Raw genomic sequence first — 13,611 nt, forward strand, 5'->3', positions numbered from 1 at the left:
TCCCAGGGAGCAGGGTTGTCGTCCTGTCAGGGTGTGTTGTCATCGCAGTGCTGTGATGTGATGCCTGGTCGCTGCCGGCTGTCTGCCAGTCACCCAGTATGTATCACCATCTGCTCCCGACACAACCGACTACGCCATCTTACCGTCACCACAGCTAATATTAGACTATTCATGTTATGTTACTGTAGAATCCCTCCTCGGGTCACCACTGCCTGTCACCCTCTCAAGCTGTCACTCTCGTCTTTGTATAGCTTAGCCTACATTTGAGTCGGCCTAATAGTAGTAAGGTCATGGGGGGTGTGTGTGTGTGTAGGCCTTTGTGTCTTTGATCAAAGTATCTGAAAGCACCTGCTGTTGTGTATGGGTTTCTCACCTCTGTCCAAATGTGTATTCCACATGTTATATAATTAAGTAATAAGGCCCGAGTGGTTGTGGTATATGGTCAATATACCACGGCTAAGGACTGTTCATATGCACGACGCAACGTGGAGTGCCTGGACACAGCCCTTAGCTGTGGTATATTGGCAATATACCACAAACCCCCAAGGTGCCTTATTGCCATTAGAAACTGGTTACCGATGTAATGCCACTCCCCCCTCGGGCCTTATTGCTTAATTATATCACAATTCTATGCGTAGGCTAACTCTTTATCTCAAATGCGGTCTGTTCCACAAGTCACTTTTTCTTGTCCTTGGTAACTTGGCATTGTCACGATACAGTAACAACAGCTCTCTCCACCTGGAGGTCGTGTCGTGTACAGTCATTTCTCTGGTAGCTGTAGCTCTCTCGTAGCTCTCTGTGATTATGACAAGTGAGCAGAGTAATTACCCGCTCCAACGTGTGTTTGCGTTGTGTGGGCCAGGGCTTGCGCGGTGCACAGGCACCCCGAGAGGGAGGTGGCGGGGGAAGCATCTTCAGAGGCCTAACTAATTGCTCTGGGAGTAATTAAAAGGCATTCAGTTTCTGCTTTACGTCTTCTGTAGTTGGGGCCAGCGCTGTGTCTGCCTGGGGGCCTCAAAGCCCTTCATGTTTCCTATGGCACTTGCCATTTTCTGCCTCCCCTATTTATCTCTATTTAGCTCTTGCTGTTTGTTTGGGGATAACAACTCATCCCGTTCACCTCTATGTGTGCCTTGGGTTGCAACGGGTCTGTCTGGAGGACTTTTCTTGCACCTCCTATTTTGGGCTGCGGCGGATCATCTCTTTTAAGTTTTGGAACTGTGAAGGCTAGCGAAGACATCAAAATAGCATTGCACCTTTTAGTTCGTATTAGAGACGTATCGGTGCTCGGCTTAACGAGATGTGTTTGCCAAACAAACGCATAGTTGTGTGGCTGTGTTAGTCCGTCTGTCCTCCCTCCAGCTTTTGCGTGGTAGTTTTGGCCCAGTTCTACTGTGTCTGTCGGCCTTGACTCAGTGTTTTGGACACCCAGAGACATGACAGAACTCCCACTCGCTCCTGACGGCCGTCCAGCTGAATAAAGGGCCTTTTCTCAGGGTGCTGCAGCTGGAGCCTATCTGGGATTGGGACTGATAGCGTATCGCGGCCGCCGCGCCGAATAAGAAAATACTTTGTGCCGTAGCAGCGGGATCAGAACAGGACTCTTGGAATCGCCTGTATTTCCCCAAAACATAAGACATGATACATTTGTGAGGTCATCTGGTTCTCAGCTGATTAAAAAAAAAAAAAATAATATTAAAAAAAAAATCTCGCTGTGAATGAGTTTTGTACATGGTGTGTGTATATGTGTGTACTACGGTCGTATGCCAAAAGTGAATCACAGAGGATTGTGCTGAGCGTACACAAGTGTCATTCACTCTCTGCCTTTGTGAGATCGCTCAACGTTATAATAGAATGATGAATAGAAACTCTGTGGAAAGGATTTACGATCCTCACAAAACATCCCTTTCCGCGTACCAGTAGCTAACATCATTAAACGATGTCAGACTGAGAAATGGCCTGGATCATACATTTACTGGAGACAGATGTCGGGGATGGGAATGAGAACAGGGATTGACGGATCATAAGCCTGAGTGGAGAGAGACAGAAACCGATAGGGATGGAGCGATGAAAGAGAGGAGAGCGCTTTTGAGCGGGAGAAGAGACGGAATAAAACGGAGATGGATTAGCCTAGGTAGAGGGACACATATAAAAAGAGAGCGAGTTAAAACATTAGAGCGAGAGTTTGAGCGGAGAAGAGAAGACCCTGAATAAAGTAGTGGTAGATTAGGAGTCTAGGGAGGCTTTTTATAGCGCCGGAGTGGTGGTGAAGCCTGATTCTTTGTGACTGTCACATTAAGGCGAGTCCTTGTGGTTCAGGGAACACGTTCCTGCTCTCTTCCTCCTCCCCGTCTCAACTCCTCGCTCTCTCCCACTTTACGTCCTCTCCCCCTCTCTCCTCAATTTTCTTTTCACCCTTCTCTTCCTTAGCTGAGTATGAAGTAGCCTAGTTGTGTGCATCCTCGTCTGTTTCTCTCTGAAGACGACATGGCGAGGGAAGGTGAGAATGGACAGAAGGAGGGGGTAGAGTAGGGTTGGGCGATGTTACGATAGTATCTGATATCGAAGATGATTGAGAGCCATCATCGATGGTGACGACGACATGGTGTGACAGACTACGTATAGGCTATTTCAACTTGACTGTTACCGGGCAGTAAAGAGCTGACCGGGTAACCCACAGCAGGGCCATGCCAAGTGGCCTATTCCTTTGCTATAGCCTGCATAACATATTATCAATAAATGTGTTGTAAACACATTTACAGAATGCAGGAGAACAATGCAGAGAGTTGAGATTTTCACCAAAGCAGCGCAAAATGTCCAGAGAAATATTTTTCTCTCTCTCAATTTAGGATGATCTATTCTAAGCCATTTAGCCCAAGCCTATTTTATTTTTTATAGCAGACACTCCGGGGTCTTAATTATTTTAAGACACTTTTTTTTCTTCTCTCCATTTGACATAAATATGACTTTAGTTTTTATGCATTTTCTCCTGCCAATCTAACCTAACCACTGCTTGGTATGGCAACTGCACCGCCCTCGATCGCATGGCGCTGCAAATTTTTATTTTATTTTTTTAACCTTTATTTAACCAGGCAAGTCAGTTAAGAACAAAGTCTTATTTTCAATTAAGGCCTAGGGACACTGGGTTAACAGCCTGTTCAGGGGCAGAACGACAGATTTGTACCTTGTCAGCTCGGGGGTTTGAACTTGCAACCTTCCGGTTACTAGTCCAACGCTCTAACCACTAGGCTACCCTGCCGCAATGACCCTTCTATTTTATTGTTGCACTGTTAATTCACACTCACTCTATGTACACTCTACACACTCACCCACAAGCACTCACTCACACTGACACGCCAACACACATGCTCACACACTCAAAGCACACACATTCATACTGATTCTACACACACGCACACACATATACAATTATTATATATGCTGCTGCTACTCTGTTTATCATATATCCATCCTGACGCATAGTCACTTTACCCCTATAAATATCTAAACCTACCACTCCAGTATCCCTGCACTTTGTAAATATGGTATTGGCACTGACCCTGGAACTGAATGTATTCATACCCCGTGACTTATTCAACATTCTGTTACGGCTTGGATTACATATTTGTTTCTCACCCATCTACACACCCCATAATGACAAAGTGAAAACCTGTTTTTTGAAATGTTTGCACATTTATTGACAAAGAAATACAGACATCTAATTTACGTAAGTATTCACACCACTGAGTCTACTTTTGTAGAAGCACTTTTGGCAGCGATTACAGCTGTGAGTCTTTCTGGGTAAGTCTCTAAGAGTTTTCCACATCTGGATTGTGCAACATTTGCCCATTATTCTTCTCAAAATTCTTAGAAATCTGTCAAGTTTGTTTTTGATCCTTGCTAGACAACCATTTTCAGGTCTTGCCATAGATTGTCAAGTAAATTTAACTCGACGGTAACTCGGCCACTCAGGAACATTCACCGTCTTCATGGTAAGCAACTCCAGTGTAGATTCGGATTGTGTTTTAGGTTATTGTCCTGCTGAAAGGTGAATTCATAGGGCTGGGCTGTTATTGTGGCCGTATTACTGCCACACCGGCAGTCCAATTCCAAGTGGCCTCTCATCCATGCAAATGTTTTCGGAAATCATACACTTCGAGAGCCCATGAACTCATGTTGCAATTGAGTGAGAACAGAGTTTTGATGGCCTCTATTAAAAATAGGAGGATACCATCAGTGTTCTATAGGCTAGGCCTACTATATTTAACAACTTTTCTAATATTAAGCACATTGCTTCAGTTTACAACAGGCGTATAGCCTACCTGGCTGGCATGAAAATGGACCACGGGAAAAGCGTCCTCCATTCGCTATATAACTGTATAGATGACATGTATTTTTTCCCCCTATGCCCCTGTTTCAATACAGGTGCATGATAATGGTCCATTCGGCAACCATCAGTCATGTGTTCCAGGTGCATGTTGTGTTAGCTAATCCAAGTTTATCATTTTAAAAGGCTAATTGATCATTAGAAAACCCTTTTGCAATTATGTTAGAACAGCTGAAAACTGTTCTGATTTAAGAAGCAATAAAACTGGCCTTCTTTAGACTAGTTGGGTGTCTGGAGCATCATCATTTGTGGGTTCGATTACAGGCTCAAATTGGCCTGAAACAAAGTACTTTCTTCTGAAACTCGTCTGTCTATTCTTGTTCTGAGAAATGAAGGCTATTCCATGCGAGAAATTGCCAAGAAACTGAAGATCTCGTACAACGCTGTGCACTACTCACTTTACAGAACAGTGCAAACTGGCTCTAACCAGAATAGAAAGAGGAGCGGGAGGCCCCAGTGCACAACTGACCGCGTTTGCGGTCACTTGAACCCTACTTAGCTGAGATGCCTGTGACGGGCATTGGCTAATAATAATTATTTGAGAGAGCCATGTGAGTGAGAGGTGCTTCCGAGCACGGCAGCTCGGCAGGGAGAGGGGAATTATAATTCTTATATTCAGTCCAAGGGCACAAGGCCACTTTGGCTGCAAAAAGGCATGGATTTTTGTAGGTGGCATTACGGCCACGCAAGGGGGATGCTGTTGGGAAATTCGAGGCCTGGTGAGAATATTATCAAGTGCTTGTTAAATTGTGAAGGAGAGACTGATGAAGTGTGTGCAGCCTGCACAAGAGAAAACAAAGCAACTTTTTTCAAATCATCATTATTTGCATAATGAAGCCTTAGAATGTATTAATAATCAAAAGATATAGCCCAATGTTTGTATCACAACTAAAGTTGCATAAATAACTCACATAGCATATGTCCCTTGACCTGTTTCTTTGTTAACTGCTCAACACAGAATAGCTGCATGTGCACACTCCCTTGGAAATTGTTTGGAGAAAATATCCTTTCTATTTTATTCTGCTATGTTCAATTGTATTTTTCAAACTCTAAAATAATTTTGCTACGGAATTCAAAGCAAATCTTGTCTGCTAAATGAACTAGTGTAGCCCACAGCCATATGGCAATAGCCACATCAGGGCCTAACATAAAGACAACTCTGAGTATGCTATTCTGTTCTTTGGAGAAAGACTACTTTTTCTTCACATCATGTTTCTTTAGACCTGTCTAAAATGGATAATGGAATTATTGTCCTGGTGTAGGGTATATTAAATTGATTTATTACATTTTTTAATATGTATATTTACCAAAGTTCTGCATCAGTGGCTTGTAGGCTATGCGTGGAAGCCTAGAGAACATGTTTGTTAATTAACGGTCAATTACCATGAGACCGGCAGTTATTCGCTGGACAATCACCGGCCGACAAAATGTCATGGCCGCCACAGCCCTAGGAAGGACCCCTGTATCTTTGTAGCGACTGGGTGTACTGATACCCCCATCCAAAGTGTAATGAATAATTTCGCTATGCTCAAATGTCTGACCTTCTTTGGGAGGCATTGGAAAACCTCCCTGGTCTTTGTAGTGGAATCTGCGTTTGAAATTCACTGCTCGACTGAGGGACCTTACAGATAATTGTATGTGTGGAGTCCATGTTAAGCATTATTACTGCACACAGCGAGTCCATGCAACTTATTATGTGACTTGTTCAGCACATCTTTACTCTAGGCTTGCCATAACAAAGGGTTTGAGTACTTATTGACACAAGATTTTTCGGCTTTTCATTTTTATTAATTTGTAAAAATGTTAACATAATTCCACTTTGACGTTATGGGTTATTGTGTGTGTGTAGGCCAGTGACAACAAAATTAAATTGTAATCCATTTTAAATTCAGGCAGTAAGTAATACAACAAAATGTGGGAAAAGTCAAGGGGTGTGAATACTTTCTGAAGGCACTGTAAATGTATCATCCCCCCCGGACAAAGTACCAGCTGATAGAAGGAGCAAAATGAGGAAACAGACTGCTGTCAGTTATATTAGCTGAATGATTACACTGCAGCAGCAACCTGTGTGTGTGAATATCCAGTCAGATTTCTATATTTTAAATGGCCTAGTGCTTTCAGCATGGCTTTATGATGCAGGAGTTTGATTTGGTGTTAAGGGAATTCATAGTGCGTGTGTATTTCTGCTGAATAGGACACTAGTATGATGATAAACCAGGCATTCTGAAGATCGGTCTCAACAGGAGAAATCCTCTGTCAAACCCCCTCGCCTCTCTTTCTTAATCTCTCTCTCTCTCTCACATTCTAGTACAGATGAGTTGCTGTAGTCATCGTTTTCGTGGTGTCATTTCATTGAGTAGGAGGGGTGAATCTTGGCCAGTGTATGTTAGTGTTTGGGCGTGCATGTTCAAAAACAGTGTATTACTGTATGCCATGTGTGCATGTTGTTTTATTGTGGTCGTCAGCATATCAATGTTTGTTTTGTCTTCTCCCCAGATCTGCCCAGAGCCTGAGAGAAGAGAGACGACCTACTGTGTAACTGGGCATATGACCAGCAGTGTCCCACCCTCCCATTGAAAGCGATGTGTGTGGGAGGTGGAGGCTGCAGCATCAGCAGAGTGTGTGTGGGGCTCCTCTCCCTCTCCCCTACTCCCCACTCTGGCCTGGGATGCCAGCTCCCTGCCCCCCTGCCTGCTGTCCTGCCCTGAGCTCTCCTGGGGCGCCATGAACACCTACAGAGATCGAGGGGTCACCTGCACCTCCTCAGACCTGCTGGAGAGGGGCGGAGGGGGAGGGCCTGGGTCCCTCCTCACACAACATGCCGCCTTCCACCTCACCCCCAACGGCCACCCTGCCCCCTCCTCTGACCCAGCCACCCAATCACGTGTCTCCGTTCCCAAGATGGGCGTCCGCGCCCGTATTGCTGAGTGGCCGCCGCGCCATGCGCAATCGAGGGAGTCGCTCCTGGAGAACGGGCAAGGCGGTAATCACCATGTAGACGACCCCTTCACGACGACCACATCTTTCCCCATCTCGGAGGTCGGGCTGGTGAGGGGAGGAGTGGCTCGTTTACCAAGGCGACGCACGAAGGACGTGGAGTTCCGTGGTGGGTACGGAGGTGAAAGAGAGTCTCCCTCAGGCCTGCGTGCCTTCCCCCCATTACGGCAGCGGTCCAACAGCGAGGTGACTCTGAGCGAGCAGGATGAGAACGAGGTGGAAGGTCGTGGAGGTGCTAATCTGTTCCGGGAGTACGGCAGCACCTCCTCCATCGACGTGCAGGGCATCCCCGAGCAGAGCTTCTTTGACATGCTCAGCCAGTTCCACCAGGAGAGGCCCGACCAGCGCAGCACTGCCCCCGGACGCCTGGGGGAGCTACTGTACACCAACTCACCTCCCTCGGCACCCCTCCCCACGGGCCACTCCCCCACGCCCACATCCCGGGGGGAGGATGGAGGGATGGGGCGGTCAGAGAACAGGGTGAGGAAGAAGAGCGGGGGGACAGAGTCGTCTCTGGGGACGGCCTCTCTGTTCCGGAAGCTCCGCAGCTCCAGCAGAGGGGAGCTGGACAGAGGGGAGGCGTGGGAGGAAGGGGGAGGCCGTAACTCTACAGATACACCCTACAAACCCTGGGTGTGCCCCAAGAGCTTTGTCCACTACGACGCCCAGAGCATCCTGTTTGACCTCAATGAGGCGGCTGCTCAGCGCGCCTACGTAGCCAAGCGGAGGAACACTGCCACCGGTGCATCGGCGGCCTCAGTCTCCCTGGCTGTGTCACGGTCCTCAACTCTGAGTGGGTTGGACGCTACCTACTCCAGCGTTGAGGACCTGACGCTAGACCTCGACCCCAGCGCGCCCACACCCTCCCTGGGCATGGACCCTCTGGACGCCCCCCCCGGTGGCCCCAACTCCAGTCCGCTCCTCCTCAGTTGCCCCCACTTCCACAACGAGACTGGGGGCCACGGGGAGCGCAACGTCAGCTTCCTGAGCTCCTCGGCCGAGCGGGGAGGGGAGGGGGGCGCTGGTGACCTGGCGAGGGGCAGCCTTCGGCGTAGCAACGCCAGTGTGTCGGTGGTGGAGGTACCCATAGAGCAGCAAGTCACCAGAATGGACAGGCTGAAACTCTGTAGCATCGAGCACGTGGACTTGGGGGCACGCTACTACCGAGACTACTTCCACGGGAAAGGTAACAACTCATCTGATCTTGCCTACCAATCCTGCCTAACTACTTTTACTATAACTATTCACAAAAGTCTAGCGTATCACTAGTGTTTCCACTGGCGGTACTCTCTCCTCCTCCATCCAGCTGTCCCTGTACGGGCAGCCAACCTGGCAGCGATCCCAGAAGATATGTACCTGCCTCTTGTCTGTTGGCAAACTGAGTTTGTAGCTCAGAGAAGAATTAGCTTAATCCCTCACACACACGTTTTCCTTTCTGCCCCTGCACATTAATCCTGACACTGGTCCCCCCATCCTACAGAACAGCTGTGTGTGTGTGTGTGTGTGTGTGTGTGTGTGCAGAATTCCCTCTCTAGACCCTGGAAAAATAGATAGCTACCCCAAGGACTAAATCATCTGGTAAGAGCCTAATTAGAGACAGATGTTGTCAGGGTTTGTGACGCTTGCAACCACCGAGATGAAGGTTACCGCTCCAAAAATACTACTGCCTGTCCCCCTGAACGCTGCGTGGAACGTGAGACTGCTCCAGAGCAGTAACTGCGATGCCCTGCGTGCATGTCAAAAAGCCTCACCCAGAAAGCTGACATTTTAGACTGCCAGACCAAGCTGGAATGCTAAACAGTGCTGAGCCTCTTCAATTATGCAGGGACGAAACAAGTTTGAAAACGTACAGTTCTTTCACTAGTTTCTTCCTCCTCCACTCACAAGTAGGAGAAGTCGCTCACAGTTTGTGGAGTAAGCTGTTACTGTATCATGTGGAAATTGTTTACAGCCTTTTTACTTCAGGAATGCGTCTTATCAGAGATTTCCACTTATTCATCAAACTTTAGATAAGCAGATAGGCTACTCAGTCTTCAGTCTGTCACACACTTATAATACAATGTATAAAAATGTCCTGTGGAATGTTCTGTTTATGGAACCAACCTTTCTGGCCACGATAGGCCTATACCACGCAAAGCAATAAGGCTAGTATGTCAAAGCAAGCGATTGTATCGCCGTGGCTTAAATAACAAATATAATTGAGTTTAGTCATTTTGTAGATTCCTATTGTGTTCTCTACCTCTGAAGGTTACTCAAGCACGTGACTTCCCCTGGAAGAGTAGAATCTGTACCGAGCAAAGCCGTGCTCGCCGCGCCACAGGCTCGGCTGTGCAATCTTTGTCTGTCATTTGTAGCGCTAATCGATGTCCTCAGGTTCCTTGATGAGCTGATTAATTCAACGTACAATTGAAAATGTATTGAAACCACATGCATACAAGCACTGCTGTTATCGCACTCTTCAGCAGAGCATATCTCTTCTCTTTCCCTCCTCCGCTCTTGAGCCTGTTCTCTCACTCTCTCCTTTCACTCTCAACCCCCTACTTTCCCTCCTCCATTTTTCCATGTCCAAAGGCTGTTATTACAATGATCAATACACGTGTTCAACAGTACCAAAGACATGTTCAGACATGTTGTGAACGCACTCTGTCCCTGTGTGTCACTGCAGAGCACTCAAACTACTTTGGCACGGACGACAAGCTGGGTCCGGTGGCTGTGAGTATCCGCAGGGAGAAACTGGACGACACTAAAGACCTGAAGGACCAGTACCAGTACCGCGTCATCGCCAGAACCAGTGAGGTACTAACACCCAACCCACCTGCCTACGCACAGCTAGAGGGAACACTGAGTAGGGTGAATACTGATGATGCCATGATATGTTTGTTTGAATAGGCAGAGTGTGTGTGTGTGGGAGTTTTGCAGATTTTTTGTACGCTGTTATTTATGCCTGGACTGGACCTCAGTGAGTCCCCGCGGCCCATGTTGGCTCCATATACACTACCTTCTCGCTCCACACCTTCCCCTTGCTCCATTTACCTTCCCTTCTCCCTCCAATCTCTCCATTCTCTACCAGTGGAACTTTCCACCTGACCAGGCCCTGCTTAGAACAGCCAAGCCAAACAATGCCCTGGTCCGCTGGTAGGCCTCCCTCCACTAATATCCCAGCTAGTTATACAGTGGGGCAAAAAAGTATTTAGTCAGCCACCAATTGTGCAAGTTCTCCCACTTAAAAAGATGAGAGAGGCCTGTAATTTTCATCATAGGTACACTTCAACTATGACTGACAAAATGAGAAAAAAAAATCCAGAAAATCACATTGTAGGATTTTTAATGAATGTATTTGCAAATTATGGTGGAAAATAAGTATTTGGTCAATAACAAAAGTTTATCTCAATACTTTGTTATATACCCTTTGTTGGCAATGACAGAGGTCAAACGTTTTCTGTAAGTCTTCACAAGGTTTTCACACACTGTTGCTGGTATTTTGGCCCATTCCTCCATGTAGATCTCCTCTAGAGCAGTGATGTTTTGGGGCTGTTGCTGGGCAACACGGACTTTCAACTCCCTCCAAAGATTTTCTATGGGGTTGAGATCTGGAGACTGGCTAGGCCACTCCAGGACCTTGAAATGCTTCTTACGAAGCCACTCCTTCGTTGCCCGGCGGTGTGTTTGGGATCATTGTCATGCTGAAAGACCCAGCCACGTTTCATCTTCAATGCCCTTGCTGATGGAAGGAGGTTTTCACTCAAAATCTCACGATACATGGCCCCATTCATTCTTTTCTTTACACGGATCAGTCGTCCTGGTCCCTTTGCAGAAAAACAGCCCCAAAGCATGATGTTTCCACCCCCATGCTTCACAGTAGGTATTGTGTTCTTTTGATGCAACGCATTCTTTGTCCTCCAAACACGACGAGTTGAGTTTTTACCAAAAAGTTCTATTTTGGTTTCATCTGACCATATGACATTCTCCCAATCTTCTTCTGGATCATCCAAATGCTCTCTAGCAAACTTCAGACGGGCCTGGACATGTACTGGCTTAAGCAGGGGGACACGTCTGGCACTGCAGGATTTGAGTCCCTGGCGGCGTAGTGTGTTACTGATGGTAGGCTTTGTTACTTTGGTCCCAGCTCTCTGCAGGTCATTCACTAGGTCCCCCCGTGTGGTTCTGGGATTTTTGCTAAACATTCTTGTGATCATTTTGACCCCACGGGGTGAGATATTGCGTGGAGCCCCAGATAGAGGGAGATTATCAGTGGTTATGTATGTCTTCCATTTCCTAATAATTGCTCCCACAGTTGATTTCTTCAAACCAAGCTGCTTACCTATTGCAGATTCAGTCTTCCCAGCCTGGTGCAGGTCTACAATTTTGTTTCTGGTGTCCTTTGACAGCTCTTTGGTCTTGGCCATAGTGGAGTTTGGAGTGTGACTGTTTGAGGTTGTGGACAGGTGTCTTTTATACTGATAACAAGTTCAAACAGGTGCCATAAATACAGGTAACAAGTGGAGGACAGGGGAGCCTCTTAAAGAAGTTACAGTTCTGTGAGAGCCAGAAATCTTGCTTGTTTGTAGGTGACCAAATAATTATTTTCCACCTTAATTTGCAAATAAATTCATAAAAAATCCTACAATGTGATTTTCAGGATTTTTTTTCTCTCATTTTGTCTGTCATAGTTGAAGTGTGCCTATGATGAAAATTACAGGCCTCTCATATTTTTAAGTGGGAGAACTTGCACAATTGGTGGCTGAATAAATACTTTTTTGTCCCACTGTATGTCAAACCTCCTCATTCAAGCAAAGATGTAGCCTGACGACTCAAACTGAATTATTCCGTTGCTCTGTCGTTCGCTACATACTTTTAGTCTGAGACTGCCGTCGTTTGAAGTAGTTTGTGGTGAAGAGGGACGTTGTACAAAGCAAAGTAATCAGCGATTTGGATCGTCTCTAACCAATCAAGAGTATCAAAGCCAATGACACCTTTTCAAACCTCCGCTGTACCCATGGCTGTTCTGGCTCTGGCCCAACCCATCGGTTTTTGGACCAATCATACACGCCCTGAATGTGTTCCCATTCGGCGAAGGGTCGTGGAGGTACTCCGATCCAGACTCATTGTGGAGAAGAAACAAACGTTCGTTGGAGTGTCGTAGTGTTTGGCTGGAGAGAGGAGTCTGGGTAGCCAGGCAAGCAAAGATGTGCTCTGATTGGATCATCACCCCTCCAGCCCTGGGACAGGGCATTCTCTATGATTGGCCCAATCACCCGTCTAGCTTTTCCGAAGTACTCTTTAGTAGGTTATAAACAGAAGTGGGCACTTTCTCCTTGGGCAGAGTTTTTGCGCTCCCATTAATTTACTAGGGCACCACCAGAAGCACTGAAATATTTACGTGGAAAACCCCATAAGCAATCCAGGCCACGATTTCTTTAGGGCACTCAAGGGTCCACATATACCTGGCACTACCTTTCCTGCACACACAGGTTCTCTCGTACTCTGCGACTGATTTGAAAGATTGACTTCCACTGCACAAATAGCGAGCCTAACAGACTTGGGTGTACATAGAGTTTCTGCTTGCACCCTGTCTAATACATGTGCTTCCCAATAGTGACCGGTGAGTCCTGTGGCCGTGCCCCTCTGGTTGGCTGCTGCCCTCCCTCGTGTTGTTTTTAGCTGGATTACATGGCTGCCTGGCCTCATCACCTTAGCCCCTATGGAACAATGGGCCGCTCCGCCGCCTGTGTCTACAGTGCTCAGCTCACACAGACACTCCACTCAGGCCTGCCCTTGGTTCCCACAGAGAGAGAGCGAGAGAATGCTCACTACCCCTCCCTCCCTTCTCCCATACTCTCTAATTGAAGTCTGAACGATGCTGACACAGCATGCTGTAACCACACGATACACACACACACACACACACACATTCTTACACATAAGCCACAAATGCCCCAGATTGGCGCAGTCAGTCACTGCTGGACGCCAACATAGGGTTTCCCACCCTGCCTCTCAGGGGGAGAGATGGATTGGAGGTACTTGTTAGAGGTCACCGGGGGAAACACGGTATGAATAGTTAGACTGCAAGTTATTGGCAACTATTGTCTCTGCATCTGATAAAATGACTTATGGAGTCCATTGACAAGAGGAGCTCTATATTGTGCCGGAAGGCAATCTGAATAGCTGGAATTTAACCTGCACTGTCTAGGGGTTTCTTTTCCGCCACACCAAACCCTTGATTTCGT

General features: G+C 47.0%; 1 protein-coding gene across 3 annotated transcripts in view; it reads left to right on the forward strand.

Moving 5' to 3' along the window:
• LOC110507407 (signal-induced proliferation-associated 1-like protein 3) overlaps positions 1 to 13,611 on the forward strand; it is a 95,048-nt gene that overhangs the window by 44,981 nt on the left and 36,456 nt on the right. For all 3 annotated transcript variants that reach the window (XM_021587390.2, XM_036964760.1, XM_036964759.1), the window contains 2 exons: positions 6,884 to 8,570; positions 10,050 to 10,180. In XM_021587390.2, the coding sequence (XP_021443065.2) occupies positions 7,112 to 8,570; positions 10,050 to 10,180 (1,590 nt within the window). In that variant the 5' untranslated portion in view covers positions 6,884 to 7,111. The remainder of the gene's footprint in view (positions 1 to 6,883; positions 8,571 to 10,049; positions 10,181 to 13,611) is intronic.

The sequence above is a fragment of the Oncorhynchus mykiss genome, chromosome 27 (assembly GCF_013265735.2).
Source record: "Oncorhynchus mykiss isolate Arlee chromosome 27, USDA_OmykA_1.1, whole genome shotgun sequence".
NCBI classification, from domain to species: domain Eukaryota; kingdom Metazoa; phylum Chordata; class Actinopteri; order Salmoniformes; family Salmonidae; genus Oncorhynchus; species Oncorhynchus mykiss.